Source organism: Euprymna scolopes, chromosome 22 (assembly GCF_053919585.1).
Source record: "Euprymna scolopes isolate OS-2025 chromosome 22, ASM5391958v1, whole genome shotgun sequence".
NCBI classification, from domain to species: Eukaryota; Metazoa; Mollusca; class Cephalopoda; order Sepiida; family Sepiolidae; genus Euprymna; species Euprymna scolopes.
The window spans coordinates 85,202,635-85,228,684 of NC_136503.1; the positions used below are offsets into that span (position 1 = coordinate 85,202,635).

Below are 26,050 nucleotides of genomic sequence, written 5' to 3' on the forward strand. Positions count from 1 at the left end.
TATTTTAAAAACATATAAAAGCAGAAGAATATCAAAATAGCAGGGAATTTTGAATGAACTTTTATGTAGTTATGATGTAATAACTTTTTGTGAATTTGATATGGTGTAATTATTTTTGTGCATTTGATATGGTGTAACAATTGTTTGTATAGTTGTTATAGTGTAACAATTGTTTGTATAGTTGTTATAGTGTAACAATTGTTTGTATAGTTGTTATAGTGTAACAATTGTTTGTATAGTTGTTATAGTGTAACAATTGTTTGTATAGTTGTTATAGTGTAACAATTGTTTGTATAGTTGTTATAGTGTAACAATTGTTTGTATAGTTGTTATAGTGTAATAACTTTTTTGTGTAGTTGTTATGGTGTAATCATTGTTTGTATAGTTGTTATAGAGTAATGATAAATAGAGGCATGCATAAATTAGAACAAACCTTCCAGTACATTTTATATTCTCTGTAAGTAAATGATATTTCAATAGAAAATATTACTATATCACACAACTATAACTAAAATAACAACACATTCGTCATTCCTATGCTGTGATGTGTTTCTTTATATTAAATTTACTAGAAAAAATATGTAACCAGAGAAAGCATATTTTTGCTAGCCTGAAAGGATCGTATTGTGACAACAGAACAGATACCTCTTCAAAAATAAAGGTAGCCACATTTTCTAGAAGGATGGTCTCATGACAACGACAAAAATACTACATTACCTATTTATAGCATTGAAAAGTAATAAAATAGAAGAGGCTTCAGACAGATAGATGCCAAATCTCTACTAGTAATAGAAATAGTATAATAAACAATATTAGACATTAAAATATATTACAATAGTACGACCATTGAAGTATTGGATACCAAATCTCCTTTACTAATATATATATATATATATATATATATAGTCACATATGTGTTTATAATCATAAAAAAAAACACGAGAGTACAATATAACAAGTGAAGCCTTCTTCTTTTAACTGAAAACAAAACAGAAAACAAACAGATACAAACATATGTAACTATTTATAATGATCTTTACACTAAAGAGTTATAAATGAAGGGAGATAATCTCCAAGTATGAATTTGAATTACTATATTACATATTATGGTATATGTGTGTGTCTATATATGCACACATGTATACATAGATATATTTATATAGGTAGGTGTGTGTGTGTGTGTGTGTGTCCGTCTGTATGGATGTATGCATTTATATGTGTCACTTTATTCGTGGTTGGTGAATGTTATCCTCCTATAAATGTAGAAATCTATAAAGAAACATTTGTTAAAAACAAAAAAGGTTTCAATTCTCAGACTGTGTAACTTCAGTAGAGGATCATCCAAGGTGACTAAGTCTGACGTTTTGCGCTAAATTTAGCAAACAGATGAACAATGAAACTAATATCGTTTTCCAGGAAAATATTCACAAAAAAGTAGGGTCATTTACACTTGATAAAATTGTCATTTCTTCTTCCCAACTCTCTGCATACTCCTATATTTGAGATTAAAACAACCTACCTGATTTTTTTGAAGACATTGAAATATGGTTACAAAAAAAAAAAAAAATAAATAAAATAAAAGAACATACAGTGAAAAACTCTCAAGATAATGCTTACAAATGTCAATCCATTTCTTTTGATAAATGTGTGCGATCAACAATATTGGGGGAAAAAAATAATAAAAAAGGAAAAATCAGCAGAATATTTTTTTTCTAAATCTGTGATGTTAAAAGCAAAAAGATTAAAATATGAATGAAATAATAAAAGTGTTATCATTTATATGTCCAGTACACGAATACACATCGGATTTCACTGGTTTGTCTAGTTATCAAATTATCCTAAGTTTCTACTCGCTGGGATCGGGTGTGAAGTTTAAAGAAATAGACTGAGAGATGTCGGATTAGATTTGTTTGATTCATCAGGTGTTCATTGGGTTTTCGTAAAAATCGATGATTTAATGACTCTCACCTAATTGATGGAGGAGTGTTTTACAACTAATCAACAGGCTAACCAATCAATCAGCCAGTCATCAATCGAACCAAGTAAGTCTGTACCTGTCAAACATGCACGTTCACAAGGCAGGAAAGAAAAATAAGAAAAAAAAAAAAGATTATGCACAGTCTGGAAGTATGAATCATCTCAGACGAAAAAAACAAACAAACAAACAAACAAACTACCAAATCAGACTAAAGAGCAACGACGTTGACCACCCATGTCACAAACGGGATTGTAGGCAAGCTGTAGCATTGCAAGATTCCAAGCGAAAAATATACACAGGTAGAAACGTATATCAGACAGCGTAAATATCAAAGGGGGATACAGATATATAGAGACGAGAACAGTTCTTCCAATATCTAGCTAGCATTGACCTCATGCCATTATCATCATCATCATCATCATCATAATCATCATCGCATGCCACTGAGTGTTTTTCTTACTTACAACGCACAACCCTCTATCCTTCGCAAGCTGTGCAGTAAAATCAAATACAGGTGATGTCATAAATATGTGCACACAGTCACAGTAGAGAAAGATAGATAGATGACAGATAGAATGATAGATACAGAGAGAGAGAGAGAGAGAGAGAGAGAAAGAGAGAGAGAGAGAGAGAGCAAGAGATAGCGAGAGAGAGAGAGAAAGAAAGAAAGAAAGAGAGATAGAGTGAAATGTGAATAAAAAAAAATGAATTCAAGATCTATGTATATGTTCAACAAACTGCCAAACAAAATTTCAAAAAAAAATGTCAGCATTCATATGCAAAAAGACATGACAAACACTCAAAAAAAGAAAGAAAGAAAGAAAAGAAAACAAGGAGGAAAAATAAGAGCATTCAAATGCAAAATAAATATATTTACATATATAAATATATATAAGTATGTATCTATATATATATAAGTATATATTGATACAGGAGATCAACATTATTATGAAATGCACATGACCAACAGAACATGCATGTTGAGAGAGACACTAAAGACACGACAGGAAGTGAAATATAACACTGGTAACAAAATTCATCAAATGATGGGCACTGGTGATGGGAAGCTGAAAGTGAAACTAAGTGCCGTCTTCATATATATATATATATATATATATATATATATATATATATATATATATATATATATATATATATATATATATATACACTCCCTGGGATGAAGTGTGCAGTTCCAAAAAGTTATCTGTTCAATTCTTCTAAGAGGTTGTGACTGATGATAAGGACTTCGAACAAATTACCTATTTACAAAAAAGTTCTCTTTTCTTTTTCTTTTTTTTTTCTTTTTTTTTTTAGAGTTTTTTTTATTAAGATATGATCTAGCAGACGACGCTAAAAGAAATTGCTAAAAGAAATGAATCAGATCCAATTGAGTAAAATAATCAAATACTGAACAACATTTATATAAAACAAAATCTGTAGATAACAAATAACCAAGTAAACAATATTTTCCTACGAATGATCAAATAAAAACAAAATTGTTCCGGCAAAAGAATCCTGAATGTGAATATATCGGCGTATAGGCGTACTCCAAGGGAGATAATTCCTGCTAAATAAACGAAGAGTTGTCTGCTGCTGTCGACAGAGAGTTATTTGACTTGCATTGAGAAAGCGAAGTTTTCGTCTGTGACATCTCCAAAGACAATTTATCAAACTTTTGAACAGTTCAGTGATAGATTGGCTTTGTCAAGATTACCCAGAATGAAACCACCTCAACTTGTCGACGTAAGCCAAACAACTTATATCTATAAATATTGTATGATACTAAAAAAAATTTAGTTGTGGTCAACTTGCAAGGTCATTGTCTACCATCCTTCTTTTTTCCTCAATCTGATCAAAACGTTTGATCCGTCTTCATTTGACAACATGCAAAGAGAGAGAGAGAGAGAGAGAGAGAGAGAGAGAGAGAGAGAGAGAGAGAGAGAGAGAGAGTGGAGATAGAAATAAATAGAGAGGAGAATGAGAGATAAAGAGGGAGAGAGAGTGTGTGTGAGAGGGAAGAAGACAAAAAGGAAAGAGGGATAGATAAAATGGGGAGTTTACTTGTAGAAGACATCTCGTAACCTTCTACATATTTTGTGGATGGAAGAATTCTCATTGGCACATTAGCTTGTATAAGATTCCGCATTTTATTATTGTACTATTGGATCACCAGTTATCAAGGTCAACAGCACCTCGAGGATAAGGTTTGTGATAAATACTTTGTAAAGTTGCGTTATTTTTCATTAGTTTGATTTTTTTTTCTGAAAGAAATATGCAACAATATAACAACTGAAATCAGGGAAGTTAGTAAATATTAAAAAAAAACATGCTTGTTAAATGTGTTAATCTAATTGCAATTAGATTAGTTGTTAGCAAGATGAATAGTATATGGGTTTCTCTCCCCATATATATATATATATATATATATATATATATATATATATATATATATATATATATATATATATATATATATATATATATATAATATTTTGGTACTCAACATATGCTTCCAGATATTTCGATAATGATGAGTGAATGTGTTTAAAGCATAAACTGATGTTGCTTTGAAATTTTTTTTATTATTATGCAATATTTCAAACGGCCAACATTTATATATAATTGTCATTCTTTCCAACGCATTAAGACTTCTGTTCTTTTCTTTTTCTCTCATCATTTCCAATGAGGGCGTTTGAAATATTGAATATTAATAAAAATTATTAAAAAAACAAAACAACGACATCGTTTTATCCTTCAAACTACATATATATATATATATATATATATATATATATATATATATATATATATATATATATATATATATATATATATATATATATATATATATATATATATATATATAAACAGAGAGTAAGGGAAAGAAAGAAAGCAATAGCTTTGAAATGGCCTTAATAAAACTTACCAAAATGCTGGAAATGGTTTCGAAAATAAAAGTGGAATTATTAGATAAAATACAAAAGATAAGAACATTGTTTTTACTTTCTAAATTGAAAAATATTTCATTTGAAGAATAATATGTCGTTCAATCAGATTTGTATTTTGATTACAAAAAAAAAAAAAAAATGATAATTTTAAGCCAATGTTTTCTTGGATTTTAATCTTTAGTATTTATATCCAGTGATTTGTCATTCTGTAAAACCAAACGGTTATTTATCTGAAATTATTTTTTTTATGTTAATTTAAAAAAAAAACAAGACTTTTACGAAATAAACAAAAAATGTAAACAATGTATACCAATTTATATATATATATATATATATATATATATATATATATATATATATATATTTGTTTTTGATTAAAAAAAGCAGACTTTTTTAATAAAAAATAAAATAATGAAATGGTTAAACAGAAAATAGAATATCTCCATTAATAGATCCATATTCTGAATCGATGCCCCTCGTTGTGTCATGGGTCAAATGTGTTGATCCAATAACATTTTGCTGGTGAGTAATTGAAATTAATGAATAAAACAGTTAATAATGGATTCTGATACAGAAAAGAGCATCAATTTGAAATTTTAAACAAAAAGGAGAAAATAAGAATGATATAATTATATTTTTGCATTTTTGAGATGAACATTTGTTATGCATATTTTTAGGATTTTTCGGACTACTGTTCTCATCTGGAATGCCATTTTCACAACGTTTCAGTCGAAGTAACCTCCGAACTTCTTCAGATATATCTTGTTGAACTCGGTAATATTTCTGTCGAACTCTGGAATTTGGACGGAACTTCAAATGGAACCCTTTATTTACTTGACGTGGGTAGTATGCTCTCGTTCCGTCAGCCATGACTGGATAGTTCACAATGACCTGTGGTACAGTGGTTAGAGTACTTGGAGAAAATCAATTGTAAAGGTGATATTCTCCTGTAGATTGTAGGTTCAATTCTCAGTACACTGAGAATCCGAAAAATACAATGGTAAATTACTTTAGACCTCTATCCAATCATGGCTGACAGAAAAAGAGCATGCTACCCCCGTGATAAATAAAGGGTTCCATTGGAAATTCTGTCCAAATTCTCAAGTTCGACAGAAACATTCCCGAGTTTGACAAGATGAAGAAAGTTGGAGGTTACATTCTTGTTGTCAATGAAAAATGACACTCAAGATGAGAACAATAATCCAAAGAATATAATTTTTGAGATGAAGATTGATATTTGTATTATTTGGACAATTATTCTTATCTTGATTTTGTTCTAGTAATACTTTAGCTGATGTAAATTCTGACGTTCTTCAGGTGAATCTTTTTGAAGTTAAGAATCGTTATGCTGAACTCGAGAAACAATATGGAACTTTAAAACTGAACTCCCCCTTTTTTTTAACACACAAGAGTGTATTGTTCTCATTTTATCAGCCATGACTGGGTAGAAATATTAAACAATTTTTATTTTTATTTATTAAAGCCTGTAGATTGAACCTTTAATCCCTAGAAGACTTTCACTTCTTCAGCTACATATGTTTCAACTTGAGAATCTTTATACCAAATATAAAATAAACACTTTTACCTAGTCATGGATAACAGAAGAACAGTCGGAATGAGTTCCAGTTTTTGATTCATCATCTTAAGACATTCACAACAAGAACAATAAAAAAGAGTATCTTTTTTATATTTTCCTAGCATCAGATGTAATTTACATGAACAGGGCTTCTTTGCAAGGGTTTCCAACCTGTGGAACACATAACTGGAGGACTGCTTCCCTGCTTATTACAACTTAGTAATCGTCAAATTATTTTATGGACTGCTCTATGAGTAATCAAGCGTAGTTCATTAATCAATGTTTGTATTCCAATAATATTCCTAATCTTTCAGCTGGCAATCCTACTTGTTTTAAGTAAAGTGGTCAACCATAGCCAAGAGCGATCTCAGAAGCTCCTTTTTCATTAGCTACTACACCAAGATCTAGGGTAAGGCATCACTCCTTTCCCAGTATTACTCTACTTCCCATCTTATTGACTCCCATCCATTTGCGGAAAATAAAAAATGTTCCTGAATTTGCCATAAAAGATTTTCATATGCGATTAGATAGTTCTCAAGTTAAAAAAAAAAAATGACCTAAAGAAGATCGAAGGTTACATCGGTCGAAACTGTGTGAAAATAACAACCAAGATGAGAGTAGTTATATGGATTATCAAAATAATTAAAATGGTATAATTATGTAAAAAATATTGTCAGAAATGAAATCAAATTCATTCTTGTCAATAGAAAAAAGGATTGTTCTGGAAATAACAAAACTCGTCAGAACAAAATCGATCAATCCACCAATCCATAAGTAAATTGATATTGATTTGTACATGTAGATTAATGTTCATTGACTTATTAAGACGTACTGTACACAAAATATACTACCACCAATCAATCGAAACATGTACACACATTATAAATATTGTAATGAATGAGTGTAAGAAGTCAGAGTATATTTGAAGAACATCTAATACAGATCGACTTACTGCGAAAATAAGGGCCACCTAAGAGAAAAAAAAAATGAACACGGGGAAATAATTCATTTCACATGAACAAGAAAGAAGGGAGATTAAAGAGTTGATTGTTTTCATTATCCCCCATGTATATATATATATATATATATATATATATATATATATATATATATATGTATGTATTGTCGAAATCTAGATTTCACTTACATTCAACAGGTGCTGCTGGGGTAGAAATGCAGACTGTCAGCTCGACGGTCGAGTTTTGATCTTGGCTGGAAGCAATTGCTTGTCTAGCCGCACTGACAAGCTGTAAACAGCAAAACAGTATTGTCTGTGAATGACATATATATATATATATATATATATATATATATATATATATATATATATATATATTGCCGTTTTATCTGCTTAGCTACACATATTTCGATTACTGAATCGTATCAACAATCCGATAATTTCATGAGACTTGACAGAAAGGTTTCTATAAAGCCTGATGAAATTATTGGATTGTTGATATGATTCTGTAATCGAAACATGTATAACTAAACAAATTAAACGGCAATAAATATATATATGTATTTGCTCTGCAGTAGTATTGAGCACTTTATTCAGGTTTTTACTAATTACCATTTTGCTATATATATATATATATATATATATGTGTGTGTGTGTGTGTGTGTTTGATAAAAATATGTAAGAACTTAAATTCCTACTAGACACTGTCCTCGAGTCTCCAAAGTCTTTCTGTACAAGGATTTGTCATGACAGCAAAGTATATGGATACACACACGTAAACCCTGGTCAAATATTCAAAATAGAATAATATTTTGAGCCAAAATGAGATTCCTTTGGCATGATTACACTTGCTCATTTGAGGAATAGTGCACCTTCTCCGAGTCGTGTTACATCAAGTAATGGCACTAAACTGGATAATCCACCAGACTAGATAAATTCTTGTTCTGAAATCCGGCAAAACCAAAAGACCACAAGAAATATATACTACAAAATAGTAAACCGGTCAATTGGGGAAATGAAAATTAGTATTCTTCAATTCTTTACCAACTAAACTTTTGAGAGTAGAGTGGACTCCTTATTGAACATTCGAATATCTATCTATCTATCTATCTATATGTATATCTATATATATTAGAGATGATACTACACGTTTATAAGTCAATTAGCCGTAGTGATATCAACTCTTTGATGTGAGATGGTAGTGATTATTCTCGCCCAATGAGCTGCTGGTATCACTACAATTAATTAATATTACAATATATAATATGATCTATAATAAGTGATTTAAATGATCGAAAATAAAAATTTACAAAATTTATTAGATCATTAAATGTTCCAAACCGGAAATACAGTCAAGATTCCCTTAATCCACGGAGTTTCGAAAATTCATACTTTTCTCTTCAAAATATTTTAGAAAATTTACTATTACATATAAAATTGAATTCTTTAAAATTGTGGATGTGGCGAAAGTTCAAAGAAACAAGAGGAAACATAATAATAACAATACACACACATACATATATATATATATATATATATATATATATATATATATATATATATATATATACACACACACACATATATATATATATTATTGATACAAACATTATTTGGCTACAGTTTTGTAAACATTTGGTCAAAACTATGAAATAGCTAGACCTCTTTAGGTTGAAGTTATTTTGACGGTCATGGAAAATGTGTATATTATTATAGTTAATGTCAATGATATATATATATATATATATATATATATATATATATATATATATATATATATATATATATATATATATATATATATATATATATATATATATATCTTCTGTTCATGCAACCATAATAATACATATGTATATCTTTAAATACTCAATAACACTGTATATAAGGTCATGAGTAGCTGGATGGGCATATTATATAAAAAGTGAAAAATTTTTGTGGCCACATGATGCAAAGTATCAAAAAATAACATTATAATAATAATACTAATGTTATAACTATTATAGTCCGTAGATGAAATGGAAAAAAAGTTTTATTGTGATATTTAAAAAAAAAAAAAAAGCAAAAAAGATTTTATTCACTCTAACTGATGCGTATTGTAAGTGAGATATAAGGGGCTATTATGATTTGGTACCCGATTTTTAGGGAGCATCTTAATTGTGGTGTTTTGCAGCAATACGTTTGTTCACATTGCATTGAAAAATCTGCATTCTGTTACAATCAAGGAAATAAGAAGCATGGAGGGAATTCCAAAGGTATGTGGTCCAAGGAAATAAGTTATTAGAGTAAAAAACTATCTTGAGAAAGGAGAGCTCTACAATGAAGAGTTTTTTTTTTCTGCTAATTGGATTAGTTAGGTGTATTTATGTTGAGGAGGTGCAGCAAGTTGGTCAGAGCACATTCTATGTAAGTGCTTGTAAAACAAACACAGGGAGGTAACATTGTAGTGATAAGCCAGAGGCTCGAGCTTACTAGACAATGGGCTAGAGATTCTTTTATGCACTCTATCCAAGAGGGAGACATTAGCGATTGGTGCACCAGCCCAGACATGACAACAATGCTCCGTGCATGGGTAAATGATGGCTTTATACAGATATATTATATAGGCAGGTATGAGAAGTTTTCTAAACCAGTAGAGGGAGCCCACCTTCTTTGCAACAAACTTTGCAGTACCTTCTTTGTGTTTATTCCAATTTATGTTACCTATGAATGTTAGGCTAAGAAGTTTTATTTTGGGAAAGGTGCTATCAACCATAGCAGTCCAATGATTGAAATTATTTTTTTATAATTACAAAAGGAAAGGAGATTTAACTTAGTAGCATTGATTATGACCATTTATTTTTGTCCCCATTCTACTTGAGGTCATTTTTTAAGAATTCAACCATTACCTTTGATATGCACTCGATTTAGCCATATGTTGAGCATAGCGCCTCATCTTAAATATACTCATCTCATACGTGATTGCATCAGTTTGTCTATTTATTTCATGCTTAATTTTTTTGTTCTGAAAAATCATAAATCATATTCTTCATCTGATCACAGGTCCTGCCACATTGGTCACATGACAATCGTTCCCAGTATATTCTGATCAGTGTCGGATGCTTTGCTGCATCGCATTAAGTAATGATGTAGCGATATTTAGATGTGGTGTGAAAATGATATTTAGAACGGTATTTTCCAAGTCAGGTTAAAAGTAAGCAAAGAGTGGAAAATTCTATTAAAGGTCAAGTTAGGAGTATGTGACAAGATATACGATCAAGGATATGATAAGATGCGACAAAGAAAGAAAAATCTGCCTCTTTTGTGAACTTATTTGTTGTACATGACTTGTTGAAGGATCTATCTATACAGAATTTCTGAAATTCACCTAAGGTTTACGGTAAAGGTATTAAAATTTTCCAAACATTAAGGATATTTTTTGAAAATATTCTTTTTTATTATCAACTAGCAGGCAGTCTGACGTTGCCCGGTCATAAAATATGCTTAAATATGATATTTTGATTAATGCAGATTTCACATTTATTATTATATTTTATTGGACCCAGAAATGTTAAAATAAAAAATGACTCGTACACCACCACCAAGAATCGAAACCAAAACGTTTAGCTTATAATTTACCTTTTCCTTTGATGTTAATGCCTGAGCTATGAAGACATGTTTGCTGCAAGGCTAAAAATTAAAACATAACCCAATAGCTATTATGTTACACATGCATATTCGTAATTCCATCGTTTGACCTTTATGCGGCAAATTTTTCTGTCCTTGGTCGGTGGAGGAGAGGTTTTCCATCACTAAGACAATTTAAAATTTTTGTTCTTATTCAGAGTGCTCCTTTTTATGGAGCTGAATTTTCCCCACATCAAAAACCGACCTTATGTCTAACTCTGCCCTCGTGGGAAGGCAAGTAAATAGGAACATCAGCAGAAGAAAAAACATCTTAGTGCATAACATACATTTTAATATTAAAATTGTTAGCTAAAACATACTAAAATAGATTTTACTTTTTTGTGTTAATTTAAAAGAAAATTATCTCCCTTAATTTTAATTGATCTTAAAGTCAGTGTCCCTGGTTCAAATGAAAAAAAATATCATAGAAATCATGATTATACTAATTCATTTTGCTGCAAACAATACTTAGGATAAAGTGATTTATAAGTGGAATACATTTTAAGTAAACATTACATGCAGAAATAGTGACCACGTGATAAATAGATATTTTTTTCCTTTTTATACAGAGATACTTTGATTCTTTCGATTAGGCATTTAATGATTTAAATATTTTAAATTAAGTCTTGTTTTTCTTTTATATATAAATATACAAGAGTGAAATTTTTCACTTTTAGAAAAACAGAATCCTATAAAAATATTGAAAGTTTTGAAAATAGAAAAAAAAAAATTTGTGTGAAATAATTTGATCTGTCTCTGGAAATGTGTGATTGGGTGAATTGGAGTGCGAGGTTAAAGGAGAGGGATAAGAAGGAGAGAGAGAGGGTTGAGAGATAAAAGGAAGGATGATAGAGAGAAAAAGAAAGGGTAATAGGAAAAAAGAAAGGTGAGGTACACGGTAGAGAAAGATCACGTGTTCAAATCGGCAGTTGTTTTCATGATGAAGAATTGATACCTATTGAGGAAAGTACACAATCAGTTTTTAGTTGTATCCAAAAAATTCTCAGTTGAAATTCCCATTGAAAAGGCTTTATAAAATGTGATCTTCTGAGACAGTTCAAACAAATGAACTAAATTGATAACTTTATTAAAATGATGTCAAGCTTAATAGAATAATAGAAATCTATGACCAAAAATAGTCAAAGCTTAAGTGCCATATAGTGACTATCAGGTAAGTTAATTAGTTTTTGATAATAGTTTTGTTTAGTTGTATTTTAGTCGTTCAAGAATGTGATATCTGGTAGAGTTAAAAGGCCAGATAACTCATAGAGGTAAGAAGAGCAGAAAAGAAATCATAAACCAGATGAGGAACAACGGCGTCAGAAAAGGGAGGAGAAATTGCTAAAGTATAGGTCAATTAATGACTAAAAATGGAGGTGAACAAGCCAATGAATATGGGCTCGCAAACGAGTATTAGTAAAATCCCGCCCTTCTCCCCCCCTTGCTATATCTGCTGTATGTGAACCTTAAATAAAATCGCAAATGTCCAATGACGAAAATATTGAAGTTGATTTGAGCCATTTGAAGATGCGCTATCTGACAGGATCAAAGGACAGATCATTCATAGACGTATGGAAAGCAAAAGGAGAACAGAAACTAGAAATCAGATGGAAAAGACGACATAAGAAAATGAATGATTTTTAAATCATAGTTCAGTTAGAAACTGTTCGCAACACTTTAAAAAAAAAGAAGACATTTTGTATTCCTATGCGTCAAGAAATAAGAAAAAAATTTCTTTTTTAAATTTATATATTTTTTATGCATTTTTTATACATTATATATATATATAATGTATATATATATATATATACATTTATGCATTTTTATACATTATATATATATATAATGTATAAAAAATGCATAAAAAAATATATATATATTTAATTTTTAAAATATAATTATCCACTGACACGTGTTTCGTCGTCTACGACTTATCACAGTGGCTGAATCTAGCGAAAAAAAAATATATATATATGCCGCTCCCCATTTAAGGGAGTGCCAAATTGGTCAAAGGAAAAATTATTCCCAACTCGCATTTAGGTAAAAATGCAATTTCATATGAATAATTGAATTCATTCAAAAAGCATCGCTAACAAAAACAAATAAACACACACACACACACACACACACACACACACACACATATATATATATATATATATATAGTATGTAATGTAGAAAGCTGATTTTTGTAGATGCTATGGTTCGCCTGAATAATATTACGAAACAAGCGAATCTAGTATGTGGAACTAGAAATAAACAAAGAATATCACAAAGTAAAAAATGAAACCTGCACCGGATTTGAATCCTGTACAAGTTGCATATTTTACTTTGTGGTATTCTTATTTATAAATCAAATAACCGCTTGTTTGATAATATTAAATGTACAAACAATAGCATAAAAAACAAAGCAGTTTAATGCATAACATGGTGTATTTTATTTGAAATGCATGTCTAATATAAAACACGCACACAAAGTTTTTATGTTGATGCTTTACTGACGTTTCACGATAGATCCGATTATTATTATTTTTATCTAATATTTCTCAGATATGCATACAATTCTTACGGTCGTATCTAACATGAAACTGCCATCAAATTTTAAATAAACACCTACTAATTTTTTTTGTCATAAAGCCTTTCTGAAAAGATATCAAGACTTTTCTGTGAGTAACATCTGCTTTCTTGATTTTGAATTGTTCCGCTTTTGAGAAGTTGATTTTTTGTGTTCACACACACACACACACACACACACAATATATATATATATCATAATTTAGTAATTAAAAATTTGTGATTTGAAAAAGTTAAGTTTCAAATATAGAAATTATACTGTATGCAAGACAAAGAATACAGTATAGTAAAATATATTTCCTTAACCCATACAATAACATTTCTATATTTGAAATTTAACTTTTTCAAATCACAAATGTAAAATTCCTAAATTATGATTTATTTGCTCTATCTAGTATATTGAGCAATTTTATTTGGGATAGTCTTATATAAAATATTACATCCAATAATATTTTGTAAGACCGATAATCACTGGATTTGCACACCAGTAGGTTTATTGTATTTCATTATTCTGAATAATACATATATATATATATATATATATATATATATATATATATATATATATATAGTAATTTATAGAATATATATGGCGATTAAGCTACACTGAATATTCTGCGTTTCATTCACTATAGGATTCGTCAGGCTTATGCGCTTAGGCGCATAAGCCTGACAAATCCTATAGTGGATGAAACGCAGAATATTCAGTGTAGCTTAATCGCCATATATATTCTATAAATTACTAACTAGCTCTACCTACGTATTGAGCACTTTTGAAGTAAATACTTAAAGTTTACACATAAATCTATACTTTCGTATATTAGGTTTATGTGAGTAAATGAAGTAGTTATATATATATATATATATATATGTATATATATATATATATATATATATATATCAATGCTGCTGTTCAGTCTCAAAAGACAATTGACACCCCCTATATGTTGCTGCATGTGTAATTGTGAGGCAAACATTGTGCAATCCCTAACCACACCTCCCCTGAATCGTCACTGCTTGAGTCTAGTGGCAAGAAGAGGCCAAAGACTAATTGGAAACAATGCCGAGATAAGCGGAGAGCACATGCAGTGCCTGGAATTCGCAAAATTGTCACCCATTTTAGTACAAACCAGACTCACCGTTATATACATTAAAACAACACAATTCTGGGTGCAGCACATCAAATGAAGAAAATTGCCATTTTCATTGCAAAGACTTCCACGAGAAATTGCATTGCGCAATGATGTCTCAACTAGTACGGCCTCATCATAGGCCGTCAGTCATCTGAAGCATTCCAAAGTGTGTTGCACATTGATATAGATAGCCTAAAGCCATGCGGTAGATTACTTACGACATGATGGTGATCGGTTGATGAAAATCTAGTGGGCAGCATAAGCGAAATGGCAACAGGAGTTGGAAGTTCTTAACAAAACGTCTAATCTCAGCATGAGAAACGAAAACAAAACGGAAAATGAAACGGGGGAAAAGAGTAGGAAAAATGATGAAAAAATGGCTTCCAGGCCCCAGCTGGTATCACACAAAATTGTAGTGAAAGGTCAAGGAGTTTGGAAGGATCGGTGAGAGAAAACACTGTGCAGATCTCCACTAATTGCCACTCAAAATCTAATGGAGGCCAATGGTTGTTGACAAAGAGAAATCAAGTGTAAACGGCTATTGCGATAAAGCAAAGTCATTTACAAAACTTATTGAAAGAGGTGGAGAGTAATTGACATGTTGGGAGACTTGTTGTTACCCAGACTCCAGGGAACACTACCGGCAATTATCAGTGAGTAATCTCTGATAATTGTCTATGTGAGAACTCCTAGTGAGTACAAAAAGAAATAAATAAAATAATAACAATAATAATAATAATAATAATAATAATAATAATAATAATAATTATAATAATAATAATAATAATAATAAAGAGTGAGACCTAACAGCCAAGTAGTGTCAAGGAGAAAAGAAAGACAAAGGAGAGAGCATTGACCAGGTTTCCGCTGGATAAGTGCAAAGAGAACTGGGACTTTGGGGAGGCTTATTGCCACTCAAATTCCAGTGGAGACCAATAGCCGTTGCCAACGATAAATAAATGGCAAGCAGCTGTTGCGATAATGCAAATTTATTTGACAATACTATTGAAAGAGGTGGAGAGTACTGAAAATCTGGGGAGACTTGTTGTCATTCAGTTTCCAGGGAACACCACATGCTGTTTTCAAGGAGAGATCTTTGATGACCTGTGTGAAAGCTCCTTATGAGCGAATAATAATAATAATAATAATAATAATAATAATAAAAATAATAATAATAATAATAATAATAATAATAAAAATAATAATAATAATAATAATAATAATAATAATAATAATAATAATAATAATAATAATAATAATAATAATATACAGTTACTTGAGAGGAAAACAGTAGGACCGTCTTCAAAATTTATCTAGTTTTTTTAAAAACAAGTTGATTCAGATGATTCCGCTATCCTGATCATCCCCATAGCAATGATGGAAGAGTCCAAAAATCTGTCCTTTTATTTCGACAGTCAATAGGACCCGGATTCTTTTTTCTCATCGACTTCCTGTTATAACATCACTTTCTGCACACGTCAGTTAAATTTCGTATTTAACATGGAATGTAAATTATAAAATTCATTTTTCTTACTTAATCTAATCTTACGTGGAAATTAACTATGTATATTAACGCAATCACTGTTGAATATTGCTAGACAGATAAAATATCGAGGCACAGACAACATGTAATAAATATCCAAATAAGAAAATGAATTTATTAAAAGAAAAAAAGTTTTTTTTTGTTACGAATTTAAGTCGTTTTGATTTTTTGTAAACACGTCTGAGATTTGAATGAAAGGTTTTCGTTAGTGATATTTAAAAAAAAGCATAACGTTAAAATAATTGACAAAAATATACATGAAAAAAAAACATAAAAGTTTTAAAATACGTTTAAACACAGTATAAGCTGAAATATAATATATAAGAGGCATAAAAACATGTTTAATATAACGGCTTATTTGATAAAACTTGAGGGACACCCGCCCTCCCCTGAAGAGGGGGGGGGGAGTAGATTGGAATTCAATGAAATTGTGTTGATTCAAGTCTGCAGAAAGGAAAGAGAATGTTTATTGGATATTTTGCGACCAGTGTCATATAACAATTCACAGGGTTCTTATGGACGGAAGACAAAAATAATAACAAAAACAAATATTCTTTAAAAAGTGCGTAAACAAAGTTGGAGCGGTGGTTGATGAGAAATCATGGTTTAGCGAGCGGATAACAAGCTAAGTTCCATTCCAAACTTCTGGATACGGAAACGAGAAAAAGAAATCATAGAGCATCGTTCAAACCAAACAAAAATCATTTCAAATAAAAGAGATTAGAAAGAAGTAAACAAAACACTGGAGGAGGGGGCGGGGCCGGGGTATGGTCATTCAGACAACAGACAAATACACGCAATGACAATCAATGTATCGTTGTTATTAGCCATGAATAGAAGACATGTACAGCTCATTTTGGCAAGAATTGAAGTTCTCTTTAAGGACTTAAAATAAGTAGAATTTTTTTTTCTGCCCCAGGAGCTCCCTTATGATTAACCTCCCGCATCCGGTGCTGTAGATTACCTCATCTTTGCTTTTCAAATGTACAGACATACTTCATTTTAACGCTAGCTGTCTTGCGGACATTAGTTAGAAAATAATCGCCAAGTTTGGTAAAAATCTAAAAATATTTCTTTCAGAACATGATGGCAATGGTTGTCCATTTCTTTTGACTTTGGTAAACAGTCATTCGTAACTATTTTGCTTTGTTGGATTGTTGCTGTTGATATCACAAATGAAAGAATGAATCTTAAAGTTGTGGCATAAAATCTATCGTTCAGGTCTCAACAGTATTTGGCCGTTTGACACAAACACTCCGTAACACGGACAAGTCACAACAACAATAACAACAACAACAACGATGACAACATTTATTTGAAATTCATCCAGTAACAAAAGAAGAAAATGAATAATTGTATTAAACATGGAAATCAATATACGAATGTGGAGACAATAGCAAGAGACATCCATTTCACGCATTCAGTGTGTATATATATATATATATATATATATATATATATATATATATATATATATATGAAAACCAGAAAGAAAAACGAAAATTGTTTATATATTTAACAATGTTTTGGCTTTATCTTAAGACTTTCTCAAGATGATTTGAAGAAAAACAGAAACAATATTCGTTTTTTTCTTTTTTATTATATATATATATATATATATATATATATATATATATATATATATATATATATATATATATAGTGTGTGTGTATATACACGTGTGCTTGTGTATGTGTGAATTTAGGCAGCATGTTTTTATTAAGGCAAATGTTATTAAAAAACGCAGATTTTTTGTTTTTTTCTGAAAATGTTAGTTGGTATTTTAATCGACTACTTTGACATTTGCAAAAAATTATAAAAACCTCTGTTATTTAATATATATATATATATATATATATATATATATATATATATATATATATATATATATAACTTAAATCAGAGCAAAAATATTGTTAGTAAATAAATTTATTCTGATATTTTATAGAATGGAAAAATGAAGCTAAGTAAAGGATAAGTCCATAAGTATCCTTTAATTCTTGATTTTTCAAAGAAAAAATATTCTCATCATCAGAAGGAGATTCTAAAATTTTACTTCAAATACTTTTTGAAAATATTTGAGTTTGAGTTATTCTTTTGAAAGAAGCCAAAATGCCTCCGAGAAGAAAATCTATATGTTTGGTTATATCGAAAGTTTGATAAAAATTGAAACCTCATATTTTAAGGCAAAAAGAAATCCACTGAAATGCACAACAATAAAATGTTATACTTCAATGCTAGACATCGACTGCGGATATATTGTGATGAATTGGAAAAGATGTGAAATGTTATCGCATTAGAAACTTTTTCATCATCTGTTTCAGTTTGGAATTAAATATGCGTTATTCAAGTGAAACTCCAAACGTAAGGTGAGTAATGAAATGGCATGTTTTAAATTTAAATTCAAAATAAATGTTAAAACTTGAAAAGTTAACGAGACTGCAATAGGGCAGTTAGAAAGAAATAATATTTTGTTTTCATTTTTTTCGATTTAATAAAGCACAATTGCCTGGCTTACATTTTATCAGTATAGTTTTTAGTGACTATCGTGAGAAACTGCACCTTTTCTAGTATATATACACACAATATAATATATATATATATATATATATATATATATATATATATATATATATATATATAACCATTTATATATAAATACACAAACATACACACCATATTTATCCAGACACATTTATACATACATACATACATACATACATACATACACACACACACACACATATATATATATATATATATATATATATATATATATATATATATATATATATATATATATATACGTATAGATACATATTCATATGAGTATATAACATGTCTATATTATACACACATAAACGGACACACACATATACATATAGTGAAAATAACTGTCCATTAGTATATAATATGTTATTAAGCTGCTTCTTTTTTGTTGATGCCACGGTTTGCACTAGTAATATTAAAAAAAAACAAGCAATTATTTAGTCTGCAAGGCTGGATATAAACAAAGAATACCATAAACACATTTTTCACTTTGTGATATTTATTGTTTATATCCAGCCTTGCAGACTAAATCATCGCTTTAGTAAAATTACCTTCAAAATCAATAGCATAAAATGCAGCTTAATGCATACTATATATATATATATATATATATATATGTGTGTGTGTGTGTGAGTGTGTGTACGTATGTGTGTGTCGTTAATATGTATATATACATATATACGTATACACATATATGCATATGTTCCCATATAGCCACACATGCACAAAAGTGTTGAATGTATCAAAAACCAATTTTATCAGACGAAACATTGTTATTAACCCTCAAAATATGGAACTTTCCCATCTGGATTTTCATGTTTACATTTATGAAATTATATTTTGGAAAACCATTATACAACATTGTGTAAACTTCAATATAAATTTAATATGTGGTTCCTCGATTTTAAGGGTTAATGCATACATTTAGGATCGCATAAGAATTATGATCAAGTCTCAATAATCTAATGGGATTATAATCTTTGCACTCAGATAAACAATCAATGGAGATTATATATATATATATATATATATATATATATATATATATATATATATATATATATATATATATATATATATATATATGCAGGGTGTTTGGAAAATCAATGGTATATCTCCGAGGTTATATTCCATACGTCTATATAGTTTTGGAAAACTTCGTTTACAAATTATTAGCCAATAAAACAAATACTAGTGCTCTTCCAATATCTGATGAACGGATGTAAATGCATGTGAAATGACGTTACTGCTAAAAAAAAAAAAAAAAAGACTATGAAAAAGAGAAAAAGAACGATCACGTGATAGGCGAGGAACATGGAACAAGATAACGTTTGAGATCTCGTGAGAGACGTGGAGAACGTTCTAGATCACGTGAGTGACGTCACGGCTGTAACAATAAGGAAATAAATGTTGTTGCTACGAAGAAAAAGCGAGTTGGAGTTATTTTATATTCTTTGGGTTGGTCTCTTTGTAATGGAACTGTACACAACGTGTGTTGGTTCACAAACAACGTTACATACTAAATACTTTCTATTCCAATAAGTGAACTACCGAATTAGTAGAGTTATGGTTAATTTGTTAGGGTTAGTATTAATAGGTAAACAACTCTATAGCTCACATATTGGATTATTGGATTAGAAATCATTGGATAGAGTACCTGCATACGGTTTAATATTGTGAATTTCAATATATGTCATACGTTACTGATATTTTGCCATACATGATACGCAAACATTATCTGCGTGACATGATCACAGGTTAAATAAGGCTGGGGTTGGTGTTTCCACGTATGTTAAGAAAACTACGAAAAAAATGATAGAAAACAATGTTAAAATTCATGGGAATCCGAAGAGATATCTTAACTTAGTCAACACTCTTATTTCTGATATCTCATCCCAAATAGTTAGATATAATAAGCAAGCGATCACTAATAGAAAGATATGGACTACAAAAGAAATTAGACTAGTAATGGAGTGCTATTAAAAAATCAACTTTCCCCCTCACAAAGAGGCTTTTACATAGAATGTAGTTCTTGAATCTATGCCATCGATTTTCTAAACACCCTATATATATATATATATATATATATATATATATATATATATATATATATATATATATATATATATATATATATATCAGCTATAGATGGTAAGAAAGGTATTAATGTAAATATCCATCAAAATAAAAAAATGAAACAGAAAAATAGCAATATGATACAAGTAGAGACAATTGATTAAAGTACATCATTTTTTTAAAAAATCAAGCAAATAATATTTCAACCAGAAATAGAAAAAATAATAAATACGTCATTAATTAACAAAATTATTTTCTATATCTAAGGATTTAGATTTCATTCCTGTATCTTAAAAAAATCTGTCTTAAAAATAATCTCGAAAAACTGTATCCTAAAAAAAATCTTTTCTTGCAACCAAAACATGACATAAGCTTATGGATTACCACAATTATTTGTTATTAATTCTAATTGTATTATCAAGAATAAACATGTATACTACTGGAGTGATTTTACCCACCTCCAGCCAATCAAAACTCTAACATAGGAACACAACTCGTCGGATTTGTTTTGACAGCAGCCATGTTATTTCATTCCCTTACTAGCAGTTGGAGTTATTACACCGACAAGGGCAGTTCGCGTGACGTATTTTAGAAATATTGACTGTATAATCAATTTCTTTTTCAGTGCAGACCAATACAAATATTTCCATTACAAATTACGATGTCATCTTTTTAGGGTCAGCTGAACTTTTTATTATGGTCTACCATTACATCAATTATAATGAAGAACAATCATCCTCGTTATAAAACGGTGACCCCGACGTGATCTAAGCATGTGACCTTCTGTTTTTCTTCTCATTTTTGTTTAATTTGAATGAAACAGAAAATTATTTTGTGTGCTACACATCAGATATTTTTTTCTGTTATACTTATTTCAAAAGATGGCAATTTAGATTGAAGAATAATTTTTGAAGATCAAAAAAAAGACAAACATTATTAGAATCTTTATGGAAGAAAACATAATTCTTTTATTGTTGTTTACATAGTTTACTTAAAAAGAGTTTGTTAGGCAAAGCGTTCAAAACAAAACTTTTGAAAATTAATTGATCATCATGCGAACGAAAAACATGATGGGTTCTGCCATGTTGGTTGTTTTTAGCTGCCGGATTATATCAATGTCGCACAAGACAGAGGATCATTATGAGCTGATCTGACTCTACAAGTGCTTTAAGGAAACATTTTAGCCTATTTGTGGCCTGACAAGCCAACAAGATATCTGACAACTAAACTTCCTAATGTTCAGGATATATCCACAAAGGATATTTGTAAATTTGCCAGTTGAAAGAAAGCATTTATAATAGGAGAGCAATAAAGGGAATGCTTACATAAAAATTGTCGACATTCATAAAATTGCATTTTAGTAAATAATTGACTTACTGCATTCTGCTTTTAAAACTTATTCAAATTTGAAAAAGTTCGCTCTGTATAAAGCAAAAGATAGTTGTTCATCATAATTTATAGTTTTGAAAGTAAATTTCTGCTTTGTAAAAGGTGTACAGAAATTATTTGAATGCTATATTGGATAAATTTGTTTTCTTGTTTTAAATATTGAAAAGACGGTAACTTATTGAATGCTTGCTTAAAATTTTTACAAAAGCATGTAATTATAAATGCTTAGAGAATAGTAATCGCTTGTTTAGATTTGAATAATGGAAATATTCCGAAAATTCACTCCACTTCCTTAAAAGCAGAATGATAATATTGTGGTAAATAAATGCATTCTCGTGATATAAAAATATCCCACGAAAAAAACATCAGCAATTTGATGTGAAAGGAAAAGAATAAACGTGTGCAGAAGAAACAAAATCTAAATCAGATTTTGATTTGAATGGAAAATAAATAAGCCTAAAAAATAAATTATGAAGACAAGCAAAGAGAGTGCAAAAATGCACAAAATGAAAAGCTATGAAGAAAATGTTAAATGTTATAAAAAAATGTTTACTTTAGGATTTGTCAGCTGATAGACCTATGTACAGTATTGAAGAAGAACAAAATTGAAAAGAATAATCGGTAAAAATAGCATAAAACTATGAAACAATATAAAAATGAAATTAAATTTGAGAAAAAAAGAGAAAATTATGGAGAATAGAAAAATCTCGATTTCAATTGTTAAGCTTTGACATTTTTTGAGAGAAATTGAAAGCAGATGAAAGATTAAAACTACGCCAATTCGGCCCAAATTCGCCTCAGTTTTGCCTCCGCAAAAGAAATAAAAGAAACTTCATCTGGCAAGAATAAGGTATTGAGAAAGAAAGTCAGATTGAAGTAGACGCACACGAGAAGAGATGAAACAAGGCCAATTAAAATAGAACTGAAGTCAGGTTTACTTTTGTTGGTGATGAGAAAGGGCAGCTTTTATCGACGTACAGCAGATTATATATATATATATATATATATATATATATATATGTATGTATATATATATATAAACACATATACATATATATATATACACACATATATATATACACATATACACATATCCATATATACCCCCCCCCACACACACACACACATATATATATATATATATATATATATATATATATATATATATATATATATATATATATATATATACTCTTAGCTGAATGCTGAGGATTACTGACACTCTCTGTTTAGATTCATAAAATCTATCTGGAAGACTGGATATGATGATTTATTCATATATCCAATTATATATATATATATATATATATATATATATATATATATATATATGTGTGTGTGTGTGTGTGTGTGTGTGTCTATATATATATATGTATATGTATACATATATATACACTCATATATATACACACATATATATATACACACTCATATATATGCACACACACATATATATACACATATATATATACACATATATATTCACACACACACACATATATATGTATACGCACATATATATACACACATTATATATATATATATATGTATATATATATATAATATATTGTGTGTGTGCTAGAAAGAAAGTGAGAGAGAAGGAAAATACCTTAAATCAGAAAATACATTTGTGACCAGAAAGGAAGATGAAAAAACAAAAAGTTCAAACCTTTACTAAAAATTGCTCTAAAAATGTAGGAGTTTGTCACTTAGTTTCGAATGCAAAGCTAAAATTGCCCATCGGATGTGCAAAGATGATTTTGTTGTTGTCGTTCAAAATATGAAAACGTTGGTGTTTAAATTAAATAGAAAACATAATTTTGAAAACTCCTGTTGTGGTGGAAAGATTACAATGGAATAATTACATTTTTTCAAAAAAAAAAAAATTATATTTATTCCAATTTTACAAATAATTACTGAAGAATCAAAGAAATTAATTATTTTAAAAATGAATAAAAAAAGAAGACTTTCCAAAGAAAAATAATATAATCATAAAATAATTTATAAAAGAAAATCTAATTTTGATATTACTTTTCATCTAAATAATACATAAAAAACATATTTATTTATTTATTTATTGAAACTTAGAATAGTTTTCACTGAATTCGATTAATATTCAAATATCGACGTTTTTGGATTAGTTTATTTAATTAAACTTCTGAAATTTAATACATTGCATTAAACAGAAAGATCATTATTTAAAACTCGCACACACTCACACACATGTAAACACACGCATACACACACATATATCTTTACGATATTAAACAAACCACAGCCTGAAGGAAGGCACAAACACAAATAAACATAAGTGAAAAATACACCTGCCATTTCAACATGATTCGAACGTTTGCCCTCAAAAGACCATGTTATACTCAGGTGTGTTATTAACCAATACATAAAGGGATTAATTACATTCGTCTTCCTGCTAAATACAATGCATCAAATTCGAGAAACTGCTATGAAATAAAATGCGTTCGATTCATCAATTTATAAACTGTCTTAGTTGTTGGTTACTCCTTATTATTTCATTTTCTATCTTTGCAGAAAAGTCTAGTTCGTTCATAAACAATTACAGTATTCAAAAATGTAGAAGTTAATGGAGTCCACCAAAACAGGAATTCTAGAAAAAGAGATCTTTTTTTTAAAAATTGGGACTTGATACTTCTATATTAGTGAAGAAGAAGAAGAAGAAGAAGAAGAAGAAGAAGAAGAAGAAGACACTGCTATGTAACATTTGAACTTACCTCTCGTGATTCTCTGGTTACAACGACATGATGCCACTTGTTATCATCAAACCTTTGATCTGGGATGTTAATATTCGCATCATATTTGCCAGATCCAAGGTTGACTGACAAGTCCACAGTGCCATCTATCAAAGCAACATTGAAATATTCGCCACGATCACCTGTAAAATAACTCGCAATGTACAATTGTCATTTTATCATTAGTGGCTCAGAAACATAATAACTTCGCAAGAATTACGTTCCTTGAAATTTCCAAACCTCAAAAAGTAACAAAAAAGTAACAAAAAAGTAACAAAGAACAATAATAGTAACAGAAAATCCAATCAAAATACACAATTAAGTGGCACAAGCAAGATTGGAAGAATGTTCTGGTTTCTTGCTCATATCGTTTGGATTATTTGGACGACTGTTCTCATCTTCAGTGTTATTTTCACAACGTTTAGGTCGATATAACATCCGACCTTCTTTAGCTGCCAAACTCTGGAATATTTATGTTGAACTCAGAAATCTGCACGGAATTTAAAACGGAGCCATTTATTTAATCCATGGGGGTAGCATGCTCTCGGTCTGTCAGCCATGACCATGTAGAAATCCTAACTAATTTGCAATTGTATTTAGAGTGTCACTCTCACTGAGAACTGGACCTTCAACCTCCAAAAGAGTGTAACTTACAACTTAATTTTATTACTCTTAATTGTAATATACGTTTTAGGAGCCTTCAACTTATTTTTGTTAGGACATCTATCCTCTCATGGCTGAAGTAGAGAGAGAATGTTACCCCCATATATTAACTAAAGCATTCTGTTTGAAATTCAGTGCAGATTCCCGAGTTTGACAGAAAAATTCCAGAATTCGAACAAAGATTTCTGAATTTGACAAACTACCGCTGAAGAACGATGAATATTGCA

General features: G+C 29.7%; 1 protein-coding gene across 9 annotated transcripts in view; it reads right to left on the reverse strand.

The window, feature by feature from the left end:
- The window catches only part of LOC145243539 (neurexin 1-like), a 409,860-nt gene that overhangs the window by 249,035 nt on the left and 134,775 nt on the right, over positions 1–26,050 (reverse strand). For 6 of the 9 annotated variants that reach the window (XM_080106518.1, XM_080106516.1, XM_080106515.1 and 3 more), the window contains exons 4-5: positions 25,143–25,303; positions 2,443–2,469 (exon numbers count right to left, since the gene is read on the reverse strand). In XM_080106518.1, the coding sequence (XP_079962644.1) occupies positions 2,443–2,469; positions 25,143–25,303 (188 nt within the window). The remainder of the gene's footprint in view (positions 1–2,442; positions 2,470–25,142; positions 25,304–26,050) is intronic. The other 3 variants (XM_080106519.1, XM_080106517.1, XM_080106513.1) reach the window with 1 other exon arrangement.